Source organism: Zasmidium cellare (genome assembly GCF_010093935.1).
Source record: "Zasmidium cellare ATCC 36951 unplaced genomic scaffold M409scaffold_29, whole genome shotgun sequence".
Classification (NCBI taxonomy): domain Eukaryota; kingdom Fungi; phylum Ascomycota; class Dothideomycetes; order Mycosphaerellales; family Mycosphaerellaceae; genus Zasmidium; species Zasmidium cellare.
Genome location: NW_022986973.1, coordinates 175,451 through 194,218, shown reverse-complemented (window position 1 = coordinate 194,218; position 18,768 = coordinate 175,451). Strand labels below are relative to the sequence as shown.

The 18,768-nt window shown below is 55.1% G+C and overlaps 6 protein-coding genes across 6 annotated transcripts; 3 read left to right on the top strand and 3 right to left on the bottom strand.

The window, feature by feature from the left end:
- Window positions 1-291: 291 nt before the first annotated feature.
- On the bottom strand, window positions 292-2,178 carry M409DRAFT_68303 (glycoside hydrolase family 13 protein; the record flags this gene model as incomplete). The annotated part of the gene is made up of 4 exons (XM_033817775.1): window positions 292-1,006; window positions 1,117-1,403; window positions 1,567-1,710; window positions 1,780-2,178. The coding sequence occupies 4 exons, from the start codon at window positions 2,176-2,178 to the stop codon at window positions 292-294; spliced, it is 1,545 nt and encodes a 514-aa protein (XP_033664597.1).
- Window positions 2,179-5,102: 2,924 nt separating this feature from the next.
- M409DRAFT_25894 (uncharacterized protein) lies at window positions 5,103-6,519 on the bottom strand (the record flags this gene model as incomplete). The annotated part of the gene is made up of 2 exons (XM_033807870.1): window positions 5,103-6,024; window positions 6,077-6,519. The coding sequence occupies 2 exons, from the start codon at window positions 6,517-6,519 to the stop codon at window positions 5,103-5,105; spliced, it is 1,365 nt and encodes a 454-aa protein (XP_033664596.1).
- Window positions 6,520-7,455: 936 nt separating this feature from the next.
- On the bottom strand, window positions 7,456-8,846 carry M409DRAFT_57204 (uncharacterized protein; the record flags this gene model as incomplete). Its single annotated transcript, XM_033813554.1, has 3 exons — window positions 7,456-7,646; window positions 7,695-8,573; window positions 8,636-8,846. The coding sequence occupies 3 exons, from the start codon at window positions 8,844-8,846 to the stop codon at window positions 7,456-7,458; spliced, it is 1,281 nt and encodes a 426-aa protein (XP_033664595.1).
- A 773-nt stretch (window positions 8,847-9,619) lies between these two features.
- M409DRAFT_68300 (uncharacterized protein) lies at window positions 9,620-11,278 on the top strand (the record flags this gene model as incomplete). The annotated part of the gene is made up of 7 exons (XM_033817774.1): window positions 9,620-9,634; window positions 9,694-9,835; window positions 9,891-10,130; window positions 10,188-10,447; window positions 10,507-10,684; window positions 10,737-10,817; window positions 10,878-11,278. 7 exons carry the CDS (start codon window positions 9,620-9,622, stop codon window positions 11,276-11,278), a joined length of 1,317 nt encoding a protein of 438 aa, XP_033664594.1.
- Window positions 11,279-12,013: 735 nt separating this feature from the next.
- Window positions 12,014-14,346, top strand: M409DRAFT_68299 (GMC oxidoreductase; the record flags this gene model as incomplete). Its single annotated transcript, XM_033817773.1, has 3 exons — window positions 12,014-12,072; window positions 12,368-13,004; window positions 13,060-14,346. The coding sequence occupies 3 exons, from the start codon at window positions 12,014-12,016 to the stop codon at window positions 14,344-14,346; spliced, it is 1,983 nt and encodes a 660-aa protein (XP_033664593.1).
- Window positions 14,347-15,875: 1,529 nt separating this feature from the next.
- On the top strand, window positions 15,876-18,101 carry M409DRAFT_68298 (uncharacterized protein; the record flags this gene model as incomplete). Its single annotated transcript, XM_033817772.1, has 2 exons — window positions 15,876-17,555; window positions 17,607-18,101. 2 exons carry the CDS (start codon window positions 15,876-15,878, stop codon window positions 18,099-18,101), a joined length of 2,175 nt encoding a protein of 724 aa, XP_033664592.1.
- Between the last annotated feature and the right edge of the window lie 667 nt (window positions 18,102-18,768).

Sequence of the window (18,768 nt, the reverse complement as noted above, 5' to 3'; positions counted from 1 at the left end):
AACATCAATCCCTTTTGAACGCCCGCGCCAGTATGTGGGGTATGCAAGGTGTCGCACTCGGATACTATGTACAAGTAGGTCGTGACTTCGTGAATGGGGGAGACAGAGGCGTGGGAGGGGGTGCTTCCCGGCTCTTCTCGTATGCAAGTATAACAAAACTCCTGACCGGACTCCCCTGGTGGTGGTGGTTGGAAGCGATCGATGCTGGTATTGATTGGATAGCGGCCGTCCCATATGCAACAGTTGGCTTTTCTTCTGTGCAAAACAACTCGCAACACCTCGACGTCACACTCATGACTCGGCTGCGAGCCGGAAGTGTCGCGAGCGCTTGAGTTTCTTGCTACTCGACGTGCAGACGTCCGAGCCGGAGAGGCTGGCGGTCGGGTAGTAGACGCGCGGGAGGCCGGCGCTTATGGGGACGGTGAGGGTGCCATTACTCGACGTGGTCAGGGTATCGCAGGTCAGGAGTTCCGTGACGCCCGTGTTGGCGGCGTAGCCGGAGGGGATGTCGAGGGTGTAGTTTGAACCCGTGGAACCGACGTTCGTGACGACGGTCACCATGTCGCCCTTGCGCATCGCCAGGTTGGTGTAGTCGTAGTAGATGTGGCTATTTTGGGTCGTGGTGTACGTGTCGTCGGCGTTGATCGCGGCGTGCCGGGCGGCGTTGAGCTGGGTGACGTGCGTGTACAGTTCCGCTTCCGTGTTGTAGCCTGACAACCAGAGGGCCTCCCTATTGTAGGGCGTCGATCCACCGCCAGTGCCCACGAAGTGCTGTTCCTGGCCCTGGTAGATGACCGGGATGCCATCCGTAAGCATGGTGAAGGCGATGATGTTCTTCGCCAGGGACATGTCGGAATTGAGCGAGGCGAAGCGTGGCTGGTCATGATTTTCGCTGAACGTCCCGAGCATGGAGGTGTCCGGGCAGCTCTTGATGGTATCGATCATGTTGGCGAGGTCACCAATGCTGCCTGTCGTGCTCTGGAAGGCTGCGATCATCGGGAAGTACCTGCAGATCATCGCGCCGTCAGCCAAAAAGCCACTACCGCCTCCACAGATCTCCAACAAGCTTCCGCCTCCAAACAGGGCCAGGGGCAGGGGTTGCAACTTAATACTCACATCGCGTAGTTGAAGACACCTGGTACGTAGTCCTGGTAGCCGCAGACGAACGTGCTGTCTCCATTGTAAACCTCTCCCAGGGAGTAGACACCGGCGTTTTGCTGGAACCCGGACCAGAAGCCGGTATTGACCTCCATCAGGGAGTCGATGCGCAGGCCGTCGATCGAATAGTTGGAGACGAGGTCGCCGATCCACGAATTCCAGACAGACGATACATTCTGAACTTCAGTCTTGAGATCGGGCAGAGGCACGATGGTGTCGCCCATCCAGCATTGTTCGATTTGAGTCTGCAGAGTAAATGTCAGTACGGTTTAAAGATAGTATGAAAGTTTGGGTCGTATGGGGTATGTGCATGCCGAAAGGCTGCGGTCGGCTGCGGACGCCAGCCCAGCCCAAAGTGAAGATCGACATGTGAGGAGATGAGCGCTTTGGCACGCGTGACCGACGTACCGTGTTGGAAATGTCGTTGAAGTCGATTGCGCAGTACGAGTGGAAGTAGTTCTGGTTGTTGAAGGGGCCGAATGTGCTGTAGTCGACGGTGTCGGGCGCTCCAGACCAGGCATAATGATTAACCACAATGTCAACCATGAAGTACTGTAAAACACAATCAGCATGCGATTCGCGCAATAATCTGGGGGGAATAACGGTGCCTCGGCTCCGTACCATATTGCGCGAGTGAAGCTCCGCCGCCAGATTCTGAATGTCGCTGGCGGATCCGAAGTGCTGGTTCACAGCGTCGATGTTCGTCTGCCAGTACCCATGATATGCGGCGCCGTCTGCGGTGAGGCCGTCGAGTTGTTGTGTCACAGGCGATATCCAAATGGCATCGAAGCCCATGTTCTGTACGTAGTCGAGTTGGTCGATGATGCCTTGCCATGAGCCGCCGCAGTAGTCGCCCGTGCCTGTGTCGCAAGCCGCCGTAGTTGAGCCATCTGTTCGCGCGAATCGGTCGGTGACGATTTGATAGATGGTCCTCGATCTCCAGTCGGCGCCAGAAGCAGCGAGAGCCGTTCTCGACAATGCCAGGCTCAGCAAGGTGGACAATATGCTGAGGGATGGCATGGTGCCTGATGCTCTCGCGGAGAGATAGGTAGGATTGGTGTAGGAAGAAGGAGGAATAGAGGGTCTAACAAGAGAGACAAGTAAGAGTGCGTGCAGCAGCCGTTGGCGAAACTCGTGAGACAGGCGGTAGTAATAAGATTGAATACCCCATGAGCAGTTGGAACGCGGCAACTGTGCGCGTATGCACGGCTTTATGTCAACGGCGACTCTCCACAACTCCAACCTCGCCTGCCCGTGTGCACAGTTGTTGGTCGCTGCATTGCCGGGGGTGCCCTTCACATGGAGTCGTCACAGTCGTCACGAGGCGTGCAAGTCAGGACCCATGGAGCGGCGCCAATGCCGAGAACAGCAATGATGGGGGAGGAATGCTATCGTGTTGCCCACATGCGAACGAGCTGGCGAGCAAACACGCTGCCGCCGCCGCAGTAGCTTCCTTCGCCAAGCCGAGGCCGATCATTCACTCAGGCGGAGCTGCGACTGTTCTCAGGTCCCGCTTCGCACAGCCGCATCATGCCGCATGGGTGCATGCGAATGCAGGCAACCTTGCCGATCCTTAGGTTTCGTTTCGCTCGGACCGTTGCGTTGCGCCCAAACTGCCAGCCTTCCGTCGGTGGCTGTCGATTGACAAAGCCAGCCAGAGGGGTGCCAGCGGGCAGGCAACGACTGGACCAGTTTCGAATCGCCAGAGCACTGTAACATCAAGACAAGTGGCGCACCCCGGTGCTCCGGTCAAAGCGGAATGTCCTATGCTAGTGGAAGTGCCATGTCTCCGACTTTTCACATGCGACTGCGCTGCTAATTGCACTTCAAGCTGCTTAAACAGCTTAGAAGTAATGGAGATAAATGTTCCACTTTGGCTGGAACAAGGAGGGCACCCTCCTTAGACGTCGAATCTCTTCTTACATTCTTTATCTGTTTTGTCTGAGAAGGAGTGGCATGAGCGCGCAACAAAACGCCTTGGTCGCTGCGGCAGGTTCTGAGGAAGATTTTGGCTTTGGCTTTGGCGTTGGAGGAGGTCGGGGTCCTGTGGCGGTCAGGAAAGAAAGCCCCACTGCGGCCTCGGGGACGATCAAGCATATTGTTCGGCTGAAAGAGAGACGAGGGTGTGGTTGTATCGGTCGCAGGCCGAGCATCTGATGATGACAAGCCAGGCCTGCTCCCTGGGAAGTGAAGTGTGTGTGCGTGGAGCCGCACACCCAATCGTCTCGGCGAGGTCAGCCCAAGCCAAGCTGCCGGAATGCGTCACAAACAATCGAATGCAATCGATACTATAGGCATTGTTCCCCCCTCCAGGCTCGTCGCTGTTTCTCGGTGTCAACAAAACAAACGTCGTCATCATTCTGGTAGTCTGGTAGTCTGGTAGTCTGGTAGTCAGGAACGCAAAACGCCGAGGGTACTTGGTACTCCTCGCGTGGTTGGCTGAAGCAGAGTTTCGCTTCACTTTGCCTTCAGCCTCGAAAGACCGGCTCGTCTCTACGTCAGCGCAACCGCGCAACCAACCGTCCATGCAGCACCGCAAAGTCAGCCAGCTGGATAGTGCGGACTACTGCCTCGCCGGGCAAGATGTGTCGGAGCGTAGAATCTGTGCCTCTTCGGCGTGGACGGTGGCGGAGGTATGGCGTTAGCTGCATCTGATCGTCACGGCGTGCAAAGTGTTCATGAGACTGGAGGATGTCGTGAAAAGGCCAATAGCAAGGGGCGAAGGGCCGCTTAGACGGTTGGTGTGTGAGCACTTAGGCGGATGCAGAAAGTGCCAGCAGAAGCGCCTGCAGTAGTAGCCGCAAAAGCATACTCGAAGGCGCATGACCGATGACTGCAGCGTGGAGGAGTGATCGGCAAGGAAGCATACCGCCGGCGAGGTTGCAGATACATCGCGAGATCGTGGAGAAATGTCTCAGTTACCTGCCGCCCCAAACTTCGACGGCACCAAACGGAGATGTCGTCCTCGTCGTCGAAGTACCAGCTACTCACCAGTTCCACAGGCCCGAAGTCACTCAGAGCTGTCACGAGCTGAAAGAAAGCCCCGACGCACTTGAAGCTGCCGAAGGTGGGAAGTGCAAGCATGCAGGCGCTGTGCAGTACCAAGCATTGGGTGAATAGATTAAATGGACCACACTCGTTGTCTTATAGGGCCGCCCCTCCCTTGCGTGCTGTACCATCACCGGCGCACACCCCTCCAACCAGTGCCTATCCACGTTCGACCCCGACGATTATTGCTGTATCTCCGCATGAGTGCAACCGACTCGATGCACGACGAACGCACGCGCGGCTGAGACGTCCATTGCTGTCATGGGACAGGTCGGCTCGGCGGAAAGAAGTCATGAGGGAAAAAGAAATCGGGTGCGACTTGAGTGATCGCGGGGTAAAACAGAGATCTTTCGCAAATAGTGGATATCTTGCGAGCCACTCCGCATCTCTCGAATCTTGAGCGCGACCACGCCTTCGATCCCATTTCCAACCCATTTATCCGTCTGCTGGGAATGGAGATAAATGATATTTGGACCAGAGTAGCGGTGTCGTGCGCTCTGGCTCCACTTCATATTGGCCGTCCAGCATCATTGCGCGCGCATGCTTGCTGCGATCCGGATAAGAGCATTCGAAACACGTGCAAATAAAGGGTGACAGGCTGGCGGCGCCGACGTGCTGTCGGATGGTGGAGAAACTTCACGGGCTGGACTCTCCCCAGTTCACCCAGTGCAACCATGACGCCTGCAGACCAGCCGTTCCCATCGTTCGTCGCGACCTCGTGGAGAAATAGTGGCTAGCAGCGCAGAGCCTTGCTATGCGAGCCGGCTTTCGTTGGCTCGAGAAATGTTTGCAAGCACACAACTTATGCTGTACCGACCCAGGACACGTGGTTTCAGACGGTGTAGCAGTATGCAAGGAGGGCCAGTGGTGGTACAGATGACACGTTATCGACCAGTTCATTGTACATTATAGCGAGCCCCTCGATCGCTACCTGCCGTCTCAGGTCTGCTACGAGCTTGTCTAATAGGTAGGTGCATTTGCTGCTGCTGCTGTTGCCCCACGTAATTTGCACTCGAAGTTCTGATTGGAAACGGCCGCGCCGAGCCCGAGCCATTCGTTGATGCAGAGGATATTGGTATATCGCCAGAGGTGGGTGTTTGCTCGTTTATGCTGGCGCTTGAACTCTGGCTGGGTGTGTCCTCGCCACGTAGCATGGCTCTTGTCGCGGGCGAGAGCTGCGGCGCAAGGTGGCTCTTCCTGTTGTGTCGCTCCATGAGACTGACGGCCCATGCCTCCAGGTCCACGGGAGTGCGCTTCGCAGCCTGAAGGAAGGGGTCGGTGTCATACAGCTCTTGAGGGGTGGGTCGCTCGTCTGGGTTCTTCATCAAACACTTCGCAATCACATCTTCCAATATCTGCGGGAACGCGTCACTCTTCGGAAGTTTTGGCGCAGGTTCCAGTACAATCTGTTGTAGCAGGTCCAGGATGCCTTGTGGGCCGGTAGCATCATCTTCTCCGTCTTCGCTTTCGATGCTGAAAGGGAATTTGCCAATAGCCAGTTCCATCAACGTCAAACCAACACTCCAAACGTCACTCTTGACGGTATATGGGCTGCCCTGTATCCGCTCTGGAGCCATGTATGTGCCCGTTCCAACAAAAGTATCTGCCACGCTGTTCTCCAACTCTGAAGACACACCGAAGTCACAGAGCTTGATCTGTCCTTTGCTGTTGACCAGGACGTTCGAAGGCTTGATGTCGCGATGCATGATGCGGTGGGCGAGGTACAGGTACTTCAGGCCGCCGAGAACAGCCTCTGCGATCTTACCGAGGACGTCTACGCGGACTGGACCGAAGTGCTTGGATATGCTGTCGAGGGAGCTAAACAGCCAACGTTAGTCACAGGCCCTCACATGTAGGAGACCATACACACCCAACATCCATATACTCCATGCACATGGTCACATCGTTGGCTTCATTCATGAATGCGCCATAGAAGGACACAATGTAAGGCGAATTGCACTCGTGCATGATCTGCAATTCCCTCACAATGCGCTTCCGGACCTCCTTCTTCGCCTCGACGTGTATGATCTTGCGCGCCATCGTTATGTTCCAACCCATGTGTCTGACTTTGCTCACTGTGCCGCCATTGCCTGAGCCGAGCTCTTTTATGACCTCCAGATCTTCACTCCGCCAGTCGGGTCTGAATTCCACGCCAATCTCCAATGTGTCTGCTCTTCGACCGTCGTTGCCCAGCGCACCTGGCAGTTGCGCATCCTCGTCGGAGGGCACTGCTGGCTTTGGCGGCGCACTGAGGGCCAGACCCTTGACGTTCTTCCTCTTCATCGTCCGGGCCTTGAACTGGTCGGCGCTCATAGTGGGCAATTGGTGACCGCCTTGGCCGGCGGCTGGCAGAGTCGATTGAAGTCGCTATCCGGAGTCTGAGAAGCAGCAGAAGTTGTAATGTCGTGAAAGGTAAGCTGGGAGAAGGGATCGGGCTGCTGTCCAGCAACAAGTTGGCGTTTCTACGTGGCGTCCCTCCAAGTGCAGTTGGCGAATCAAGGTCTGGAAGCGGCGAGCAAGCGCTGCGATCGGCGCGGGTGGAGGGCGGAGCGATTCGAGCCAACGTAACCTCTTTGGATGAAGGCCACCTCAGGCAGCTGGGAGAGATGCTGTTGGGCAAATGGTGTAGTAGTGGGTGCGGTGGGCTGCTTTATGATTGTCCAGGACTGCTTCCTTGCGAATAGGAGACCAGTGACGCTACGGAAGCAGGGATTGAGCGCCACTTCAAGCAGCCGGCGAGAAACCCAGCTTCGCCTATATTCGTCGTGCAGCCCGACGACAATGCAACAACTCGCTAGAGATCAGCTTCATCGTTGGATCCGGCGCGCCGTGGTGAGTACTTGTCTTCACCTGCGACTTTGCGAGGTGCGTCCGGAAATCATCGCTCATTTCCCGAGGGACAAAGGCGGCCAGATGCGCGTGAGAAGGGGGGCAGGCTTCATGACATATGCCATCACGGATTGGGCATATGGTTCAGAGAAATCATTAGACACTACTACCGCTTATTTGAAATGCATGTGCTGACTTTGATGGCAGCAGAGACACCAGGTCCACCTCACGGGACACATTGAGCACAATCTCCTCTGACTCTCCTCTCTCGCTTCAATACCGAGCGACTCAGCTGCCTATGCATCATCCATTGCCATGGCCAATAGCAATGCACTGGGGAGGCGACCTCTTCTGCCAATTGAGACCTGGCTGATCCTGGATGCTGAACACGTCTCGGGCAACATGCGTTCCTGCAATTGCTCACATAGCACTACCTGAGCGATTAGCTCCCGGAAACTGTGCTCCCAATGACTCCCAAAGTGGCACGCCGTCTCTTGTGATCTCGTCCAACTGCGGACAGCTCATATTGAGCAATGGTGCGGCGATGGCATCTAAAAGAAGCTCGAGCGGCGCGGCCAGCGTGCTGACGAGGTTGTTGAGGTAATTCGGCGCTACACATGGTCAGCAGAGCCTGGAAATCAATGTACTTCACGACTTACCGGCAAAGTTGACTACTTCAAGCACGAAACACAACAAGTTGTTCGACTCAAGCAGATTCGGTACATTCAAAAGTCCATCGACTGGATCGGCCAAATTGACACCTGTGAATGAGTTCACCTCACCCACGTTGCCTCCAACACTGCCGAAAATCGGGTATCTCAAGACGAACTCCACGACGTCAAGATTCAAATCGACGAGGCCGTATGGCACCGAGGATTTGTACCAATTCTCCGGAATGCGCTCGTGGCCTTTGGTGTACGTGAAATTGGACTTGTCTCCACTCACGGAGAAGAAGCTCTTCAAGATATCATGCGTGAGGGCACCATCTGGGTGTTCTGAGGAGTAGTTGGCGAACAAGTTGCCAATGAAGCAGTACCCGGTGTTTCGAGCCAGCATCCCAGTGACCGGGCCGTAGTAGAAGTATGGATTGGTGGAGATTGTCTCATTCCAGCGGATAGACGCAAAGTCGGCCATGACATCCAGCGTGAACGTCTGGGTTGAATTGTCCGGAATCATATTATAAAGGGTCTCGAACTTGGTTAGGTTCATCGTCACCGGATCTCCAGTCACATACAGATCGTCACGTGTGGGAGAAGAGTCCGCTTCGATGAAGTTGTGGGAATGATCCAAGCCTCGAGGCTCGCCGAGGAGCCCGAGAAGATTGCCCAAGAGATTCTGCACTTCCGGATCGTTACCACCGATGGAGAAAGATGGATTCAGCGAGATCGGATTGCCGGTCCAGACCACGCCCATTACTGCTAAGATGGTTGCAAGCTCAAGGCCAATGTTGTAGACCTCGACCATGGCACCGACCGCCCCCAGCAACGAGACGACTCCGTCGCGAGGAATATATCCATGATTTGCAAGAGCATTCAGACCTGAAATAGAGAAGATGATCAGTAGGCGTTCTTCAACAGGACCGCTTACGACTTCAACATACCGGGACAAGGACCCCGTTGGTCTCCTTCGCCAGGTGGCTGGAACTCATGGTCTCCGGTTATGCTGAGAGGCTCGGATGAGCTGAACAACAGGCGCTTCTCTAGATCCCTCAAATGCTCATGGTGGTGCCCATGACCACTCGCGTTCACGATCGCATGTCGACTGAAGATGCCCACAAACGCCAGGAGCTGATGGATCCGGAAGACATGCATTCTGTCTGCCTACACAAGTGGTAGCGATGACCAAGGAACTTGTTCTCACTGGCTTCCTCAAGTCGTCTCACGGCAAATCCCATCATCCCCTGGAACCCACCAAGCTAATCTCATCATCCTATGCTACTAAACAGGATGATTTCGTTGGGGATACCGGCTCACGCACTATACCAGTGCCAGCTGCCTTGGCTGTTTCTCTTGTATGCGGCAAAATACCGGACGGTGCACAAGGATCATTAGACACTCCCAAGGGCCGCGATACCGGATCAGGCTCCCTTCCACCACCCTGGCTCGCGGGATGGCATCCGACTGCTGCTGGGCCTCTTCACTGGCTTGGTTGGTCTTGAGGTCATCGCAAGCCAGACTTGCCAGCGACTGCGCAACTTTCGCACCAGGATGGCGGCCACAGTCCAATCTGCAAGCCCTCCGCATCGGCGACTGGCCAAGGCACCGCCTTCTGCTCGAAAGTGGTCGGCGTACAGACTCGCACGAGGGCGGTGCTACATCGTCGAATGTGCTGCATTGCGTCTCTTGGAGCTCGACAGCTAAGCACGATTTATCTATCTTGACGACAAGCCTTGTGTTCTTTACTCCACTTCGAGTCGATCGTTACCTTCTCTTCTCTTATGTCCTTTCGAGGCGACGTCGTTTCCTGACCCGCCAATATGAAGCTTTTGTGGAGTTTGGTGTTGCTTTTTGTGACTTTCGGTGCTTGTCAAAATGCTACTACTTCGCAAGACCAGCTCTTGCAGGCCTTGGAGCTGCTCGCGCAGATGCCGGAGTGTGCTGTAGGATATTTGGAAAGAGAGACTATGCGGCAGCGTAGTGTGCTGACTAGTGACTACAGCAAAACTGCCTCTTGTCTGCGGTAGCCGCTGCGGGAATCACCAGCGCGAACCTCGACCTTGCGTCGAGTTGTAGCAACACGACGGCGACCGCGAAGATCGAGGCATGCTCGATCCAGGCCTGTACAATTCGGGAGCAACTGAGTACGGGAAAAGGAAATCACAACATGAGCAGGAAACCGTACTGACCAGCAGTCAGCGGCGAAGAATCTTACGGAAACGTTATGCCAGCGACCTGTCCGCGATGCTCCTACTATCTCAGTTGCCAGCATTGTTGGTGGGATTTGTGTCTTGATCGCCTTCACCATGCGAATGCTGTCCAAGATCCGCTTCCCTTGCGACAAAGGCTCTCGAATCGATACCGACCTCTGGTGGGACGACTTCACGATCACCGTTGCGTTTGTGCTTCTCATCCCAATCACCATCTTGTCCAACGTTCGTACGTATCGTCGACCTTGCCCCAGTCGAGTGTCACAGAGTGCTGACTTCTATACAGTAACGGGACTCGGCATCGGAAAAGACGTGTGGACCATCCCCTTTGAAAACATCACACAGGCACTGAAGGTGTACTACGTCGACGAGCTGCTCTACCTCACAGCGCTTCCAACAATCAAGATCGCTATTCTCTGTACCTATTTGCGAATCTTCCCCACGCGGACCTTTCGAGTCGTGGTTTTTGTAGCCATTGGCTTCAACGTGGCATACGCCATCACGTTCATTATCATTACGATCTTCCAGTGCAACCCGGTATCTTTGGTGAGTCGCACAATACGTGGGAGTTATTAAAGGATCCATAGCTGACATGGCAGTGCTAGGCGTGGACTCATTGGGATGAGACGCATCCAGGAACATGCAATAACGTCAACGCACAATCTTGGGCATCTGCTATCATCAATATCGTCCTGGATCTGGTTGTTGTTGGGTTGCCGATGCCAGTCCTCTGGAACATGAACTTGAATACGAGGAAGAAGTTGCTGGTCATGTTGATGTTTGGTGGGTCACGACATTGACTTCTGATTTCGATCACAGCTGACCCATCTCGCAGGCGTCGGTTTCTTCGTCACGATCGTCAGCATTCTACGCCTACGACTGCTGGTTGTCTTTGGCGACTCGAAGAACCTGACCTGTGAGCTACTGCTTCCCTTTCTACTCCTGTTGTTGACCTTTTACTGACTATGGACAACAGACGACTACAAGCAAGTCGGATACTGGACCGTCATCGAAGTCGACACGGCCCTCTGCTGCGCCTGCATGCCCGGCATCCGCAACCTCATCCGTCGCGCCTTCCCAAAGCTGATGGGCACGTCCATTGGCAACTCCAATCGCGTTGCCACACCTGGCCTGTCAGGCTTATCTGGACACACTGCTGTTGGTGGCAGCGGCATCGACAAGAATGGCACTGGAGTCTACGTCCGACCGAGACACGACGACGACGACCACTTCATCCCTCTGCAGAATGTCAGCACCGAGGGACTGAGCACGACGGACAGAGACAGTGTGCCTAAAGCGGACAAACACCAGCGCGACATTTCACGGACGACGTACTCTCCGGATCAGGGGGTTTGGAGGCCAGTGTCGCCAGCCTGAGCCTACGACGAGCAGATCGAGATGATCGGAAAGCAATAAAGGACAACGCGTCGCCACAGCCAAAGAGAAGGGTGGTTGGACTCAGCAAATAGAGATACACACGAGGTCACGGCCGCGGATACACAACGCATCAACTGCACACAAGATACAGATACAGCACCGCCTGGTACTCACCAAGCTCGAAATCAACTGCTTCCTTCGACACAAGTGACGGCCCATTTCTGCTGGCATTCGCTTGAGCCGAGACCGAATAGCTTCCAGAAAATGAGACACCGTTGGGCTCTGGACGCGGACACTAGTTTCTAATCAATCCTTGCTCGGCTCCAGGTTGTGAGATGCAAGGTACCCCTGGGTGCGGGTCGTTGCCAAATTCTTAGCCGACACAAGTTTCTCCAACTGTGCCGTCTTGACTGAGAGCACTAGCATCGCGGATGGCTTCAGATTTCCGTCAGCTATCGAGAAACAACATAGTGTCATTGCAGAAGTAGTTAACATTCGAAATGCCACAACGTTGACCTCCGTCTTTGCCCTTATGCCCATAGACAAGTCCCAAACTGCAAGAACCTGCATGTTACTGCCGAGAATCACCAATCCGACCAACAAGGGCCATAGCCAGCTAGCCAAACCAGTTCGGCTACCCCTTCTCCATTTCCCTCAACCACGCTACTAACCAAGACCAACCACCATCACAGGCTGGGGATATTCATCTTCTTCACATGGAGACCTTGCTAGATCATGTCTCGGTACATCATCGCGCTCGAGTGTCGAAACCGCGAAGCGACGACCAAGCCTTTGTTAGCGATATTGCAGAGAGGGGCTGCGGTTTATTAGTTATGCAACGAGGATCTGTATAGACTGACGGCTAGAGGACCTTGGACGGCGGCGGAAATGGAAGGGGTTCCGGGTGCTTGTGCTCGTGCGCCTAGGACGGTTGTAGTTGGGGTGGATGGGTTTATGGTGTCTTAGACTTTGAGATTCTTGACTTCGTCCTGAGCGTACTGAATTCGAGGTTACGGGAATCGAGATGCTTTTGAAGGGTCTGGCTGCAGCGCTCTCGTTGGCAGTGGCGACGACTGCGACGCCTACCAGCCATGGACGACTTCACCACCGACGGGCAGTGAACGAGACGAGCTACGAGTATGTGGTTGTCGGATCCGGACCTGGAGGATCACCACTGGCAGCTCGACTCGCCTTGGCTGGCTATAAAGTCCTCCTCATCGAAGCCGGTGGTGATCATGGAGATGCTCTGAATCAGACCGTGCCTGCATACAACCTCAAGTCGGCGGAAGACGACATTATCAAATGGGACTACTTCGTCACCCACTACGAAGACCAGGAGCGTCAGGAGCGAGACTCGCATATGACCTACCGAAAACCTGACGGTGGCTACTACGCTGGACTCTACCCTCCCGAAGGCTCCGAGCCCCTTGGCATCCTCTACCCACGCACAGGAGCTCTTGGTGGATGTGCGGAGCACAACGCCCTCATCACGACGTATCCCCACGAGAGCGACTGGACGTACATCCAGAGTTTGACGGGCGATGATTCGTGGGCTCCCGAGAAGATGAGGACGTATTTCGAGAAACTTGAAAGGGCGCAATATGTTGTGGGCAGTGGGCATGGTTCTGATGGGTGGTTGAGGACGAGTTTGACGAGTTTGACGTTGGTGCTGGAGGATTTGAAGTTGTTGTCGATTGTTCTTTCGGCGGCTTCGGCTATGGGGAAGGTGTGTGAAGCAGTACTATATGGGTTGCTTGGTGGTGATGCTAATTGAGATATAGGGGCTACTCACTACTGTCCTGAGCTCCGTTACCAGCCTCGCCCACATTCTCCTCGACGACGTGAACAACGACAACCCCTGGCGAGATCAAACCACAGATCTCTTCCAGGTACCGCTCGCCATCGACGACGAGACCTCCACCCGCAGCAGCCCGCGTAACTTCGTCCTCGAAGTCGCCAACGCCGTCAACGAAGATGGCAGCCGCAAGTACCACCTCGACATCCTCCTCCACACCCTGGCCACCAAAGTTCGCTTTGACCAAAACGGCACCACTCCCAAAGCCATTGGAGTCGAATATCTCTCAGGCGAGCATCTTTACTCCGCCGACCCAGCATACGCAAGCACGTCTACCGGCGTCCCGGGTTACATCGCCGCGAGCAAAGAAATCATCATCTCGGCTGGCACCTTCAACACGCCCCAATTGCTCAAACTCAGCGGGATAGGTCCCCGTGCCGAGCTCGAGAGTTTCGGCATCCCTGTTATCAAGGACGCACCAGGTGTAGGCGCCAACATGCAAGACCGCTACGAAGTCAGCATCGTCGCCGAAGCCGAGACCAAATTCGCCGTCTCAAAAGACTGCACCTTCCAATACGACGGCAAACCCGACCCCTGTCTCGAACAATGGCAAACGGGCGAGGGCGTCCTCGGAAAAGGCCCCTACACCACCAGCGGCGCCGCCGTAGGCGTAACGCTCAAATCCTCCATCGCCGGGGATGACGACCCCGCCGACCTCTTCATCATCGGCACGCCCGGCGTGTTCGCAGGTTTCTATCCGGGCTTCGCGTATGACAGTGTGATTCACGGCAACCGATGGTCCTGGCTGGCTCTGAAAGCGCACTCGCATAATAATGCCGGTACGGTGACGCTCCGCTCGACAGATCCCCGCGAACGCCCCGCGATCGACTTCAGGAGTTTCGACACGGGCAACACGACAGACGGGGGCGACGAGAAGGACGTCCAGGCGCTCTACGAGGGACTCCTCTGGGGACGGGAGGCGTTCGACAAACTCATCCCGCTCGACGGGACGTTCACGGAGATCACACCTGGCAGGAATGTTTCGAGCGAGGAGCAGGTGAAGCAGTTTATTAGGGATGAGGCTTGGGGGCATCATGCGTGTTGCACGGCGGCGATTGGGGAGGTGTTGGATGGGGAGTTTAGGGTGCTGGGTGTGGAGGGGTTGAGGGTGGTGGATGCGAGTGTTTTTCCGAGGATTCCGGGGACGTTTATTAGTTTGCCGATTTATATGCTGAGTGAGAAGGCGGCGGATTTGATTGTTGGGGGGAGGTGAGTGGAAGGAAGGAGTGGGAGGGGGAGGGGGGGGGGGAGGGGGAGTGAGCAGGTGGAGGAGTGGTGAAGACATGTAATTCTTAGTCGCCTGTTAGCTTCAGATGTAGATACATTTGGACTCACATGCTACGGTATTACTAACCTCTTTGTAAAGAACTACGCCGTGTGTTGATGGAGATGCACTAGGCTGAGATCGGTCCTTCCGTTTTGCGCGCAATCCTTTACCCTCGTCGTCCTGCTCAAAGTATGAATGGGGATAGACGTTCCTAGTTGAGCATATGTAAGTGGCTCAGGAAGGAAGGAGCGAACGGACATCACGTGCAACGTGCTCTGCATTGGCAAGTGCGAGTTTCGCAGGATCGCCAAGTCTTTCGATTGTTGTTGAGCGACGAAACACAAATGCCACCGAGTTGGGAAGTGCTGACGAGTGGATTTCAAGGCGTCGTCGTATTGATTCGTATTGCGCTCCCCTCCAAGATGGCCAGACACTCTAGACTTGCCTTGGCAGGGTCTCGATCAAGGCACAGAATGAGTTGTTTGTTGCTTGCTGCTCGCGAAGAGCAATGAAAGTGGGATATCCTGGGTATATTCACAGTCTTTGGGGATCCCGCACAGGTGTCCGTCGTCCGTGTTGTTGCCCAGACAGATCTCGCAGGTGAAGGAGTGGTCTTCATGGAGATGGGGGTTGTGATTGGGTGGTGTGGATGACGCGTGGCAACCCCAAGAAAATTGTAAATCCGGTGCTTCTCCACCGATCGCCACTCACGGCGAGTTGTTTCACGTCGTGCATCGAGCAGGGCGTGTGGGTGAATCGTTGGCAGAGGAGTTGCAGGTGCAAACACACCGGGCAGGGCGACACATTGATTGATATATTTGATGGGATAGTCGTTAAACAGAAGCATCAACAATCGCAACGGTCAACACGGCACACAACAGTTTGCCGGCGGATCTCCAGGCCGGGCGCTGACTTTCTCTCCACACCGACGCGCACCACTGGTCGTTCATTGGGGCTGTGCTGCGCTCTGCGCTACTGGCCGCGAGTACGGGAAAGGGGGCGACGAGGCTGCTGCTGCTGCTGCTGCCAACGTCCACGAGCACCACACGCTCATCACCATCACCACCGCCATCACCACCTCCCCTACCACCAGTCACTCGCTTTGTTGTTCGTTGTGCTGGCAGCGTGAGAGTTTTGCAGAGACAAAGCCGGCGTCATCATCTCCCTCCTCAACCACCGCCGCGCCCCGGAGTCTGGACGGACGACGCTAGCCGCTTTGCGCGCCTCCCTGCCACCTGCCTCCATCTGCCACCTTCTTTCTTGACTTGACACCACTCTTCATCACCTTCGTTTCAGCATCCAACTCTCCACCGACACTGCGACCGCCCTCCGCGCCCTCTTCCTCTACCCACATCGCCGCCGTCGACGCGCCTGACGGTATCCTCTCGCTGCCGGCGGGCTCCGCCAGATTCCGACCGAATACACGCCCAAAACTTCCTCCTCCAAACCTCCCTCGATCCTCGACCGCAACAACCATGAAGCCCTCAATACCATCATTAATCTCGACCGCCTTGCTGCTCGGCAGCGCACCCTTCACATGCGCCGAGCGCTTACTCAAGTCGACCTCGCTCAACCCCTGTCAGACCAACAACAACTTCTCCGCCACCCTCTTCGACGTGACTTTCACGCCGCAGAATCGCAGTCTGGCATTCGACGTCGTCGGTGTCAGCTCCATCACGGGAAATGTTACCATCGAGCTCATTGTTCTCGCATATGGCTTGAACGTGTACAAGACCACAATCAACCCGTGCGACTCGGACGATTTCCAGGGTCTATGCCCCATGAACGAAGGACAGATCAACTTGAACAGTAATGCGGACATCCCAGCGAGCTCGTTGAAGCAGGTGCCGGGCATTACATACACTGTGCCAGATTTGGATGCGAAGGTGCAGGTGTACTTCAATCAGACTTCCACTGGAACTTCAGCTGCATGTGTCGAGGCCGAATTGTCCAACGGTAAGACCGTGGATCAAAAAGGCGTCGCGTGGACCATTGCTGTTATATCCGGCCTGGCTCTTGTCGCGTCTGCCATTACATCAGGTCTGGGCCACTCCAACACTGCTGCTCACGTCGCAGCGAACGCAATGGCTCTGTTCGGATACTTCCAGGCACAGGCTTTCATTGGCATGACTGCGGTCTCTCTGCCACCAATCGTTGCCTCGTGGACTCAGAACTTCCAGTGGAGCATGGGCATTATCCGTGTTGGCTTCCTTCAGAAGCTCGCCACTTGGTACCAGAGAGCCACCGGTGGAACTCCATCGACCATTCTCTCCAACTTGAGCTCTAGCTCCGTGCGTGTAGAGAAGCGCAGCATGCAAGTTGTCGAAGGCTTGATGAAACGCGCAATCAGCCAACTCCACAACATGGCCATCAACAAGCGATCCAACGCTGGTTCGGATCAGACCGACTCATCGACCCAGGTTATCGTGAAAGGCATCAAGCGTGTTGGTTTCCGTGCTTCCATCGAACCGACTAACATCTTCTTGACTGGATACATCTTCTTCCTGATCTTCGTCATCTTCGTCGTGCTCGGCGTCGTCATCTTCAAGTTCGTCTGCGAGGGGCTGACGAAAGCTGGTAAGATGAAGGGAGAGAAGTTCCAGGATTTCCGCAATGGCTGGACTACCGTGCTCAAAGGCATCCTGTTCCGCATTGTCCTCATTGGCTACCCACAAATGATCGTGCTCTGCTTCTGGGAGTTCACTCAGAAGGATTCTGGCGCTGAAGTTGTTTTGGCCGTTTTCACCATCTTCCCAATGCTCGCCATCCTCGGCTGGGCATCCAGCAAGGTCATCCGACTCGCGCGCCGCAGTATCGCAATGCACAAGAACCCGGCCTACATCCTCTACTCGGACCCCGTCTCACTGAACAAGTGGGGTTTCTTGTACGTCCAGTTCAAGGCGACGGCATACTACTTCATCGTCCCATTCTTGATCTACATCCTGGTCAAGGGTTTGTTCATTGCTTGTGCACAGGGCAGTGGCGTTGCTCAGGCCGTTGCGCTCGTGGTCATTGAGGCAGTCTGGCTGATCGCCGTCTGCGTGCTCCGTCCATACATGGACAAGAAGACGAACGCCTTCAACATCGCCATCTGTGTTGTTAACTTCCTCTCGGCCATCTTCTTGTTGGTCTTCTCGGAAGTCTTTGGACAGCCAGTGAGTATACTCCCTATCTATCAAACTACTCGTGCTAACATCTACTTTTAGGGCATCGTTACCGGCGTAATGGGCGTCATCTTCTTCATCTACAACGCAGCTTTCGCCACCATCCTCCTCGTCATCGTACTGGTCGCTTCAGGGATCGCCATCTTCTCCAAGAACCCCGAAAGCAGATACCAGCCAATGCGTGACGACCGTGGTAGCTTCATCAAGTCCCAATCGCAATTGACGACCGAACTTGATGCGTTAGGCGCGACCGCACGTGGCGAGTCGAAACACGGCTTCCACACTACCAAGAGCGGCGCTCGGATCGAGGACGACGACGACAGCTGGTCTGGCTCAGGCGGCAGCAGCGACCGAACGCCGCAAGTAACACAATCTCAGACAGCGTACACCGGCGCAGGTGGCTTCGGCCATGCCGGCAACGATGGCGGTGCACGACATCTGCCACCGTACGACCGAACAGGCTCGATGACGAGCAGTCAGGGTCGTTTTCGTCAGCAAGGAGCATCACCTTGGCAAAGAGGAGCCGGTTACGAGTAATTACCCAGAGCGACCACCGATCTTCACAGGCGTTTCGGCGGAGACGGTTAATACGGCAATATTGATGACAGACGTCCAAAGTCCCAAGTTTTCCAGTTTTAATGCGAACACCCACCACCATCACAACACCCGACCGGGCACGGCTTCCTCACAACGACCGCTGCTAGATCGAGCAGATCCCACCGATGAGGTTGGCAGGGTCGTCAAAATGTACGAGCGGCCCTGGTCTCTGGCATCTTCGCTGCGAGGCGACCGAGCCAGATGAAGAATGGCGATTGCAACTTTTTGCGGGGCGACTTTTGATCGCTCCTTTTTGCCAACATCACTGATTGACGACTTTTCTCCTTGCGACTTGTTTTTTCTCTTGAGTGTAAATAAAAACTGGGGAGCATCTATCGAAACCCCGCGAGGCATGGAAGGGCGGAGAAGGGAATTCCTTTTTTCGAGGGAAGGGAGCTAGGCTGGTACTGGGTCAAGGGAAACAAGAGGGCGAGTCTTCGATACAGAGACAAGCTCTGAACAAAGTATCTGGGGGCGTTGGATTCATGGAGCCGGGCTGGCTGTGCTAGCTTTTTCATCATCACAAGACCCTCGTAAAAAAAGGGAAGAGCGTGTACGCTACTGCTAGTTGGAGTTGCTAGTGGGGCGTGGCTGTGCTGCGAATGCA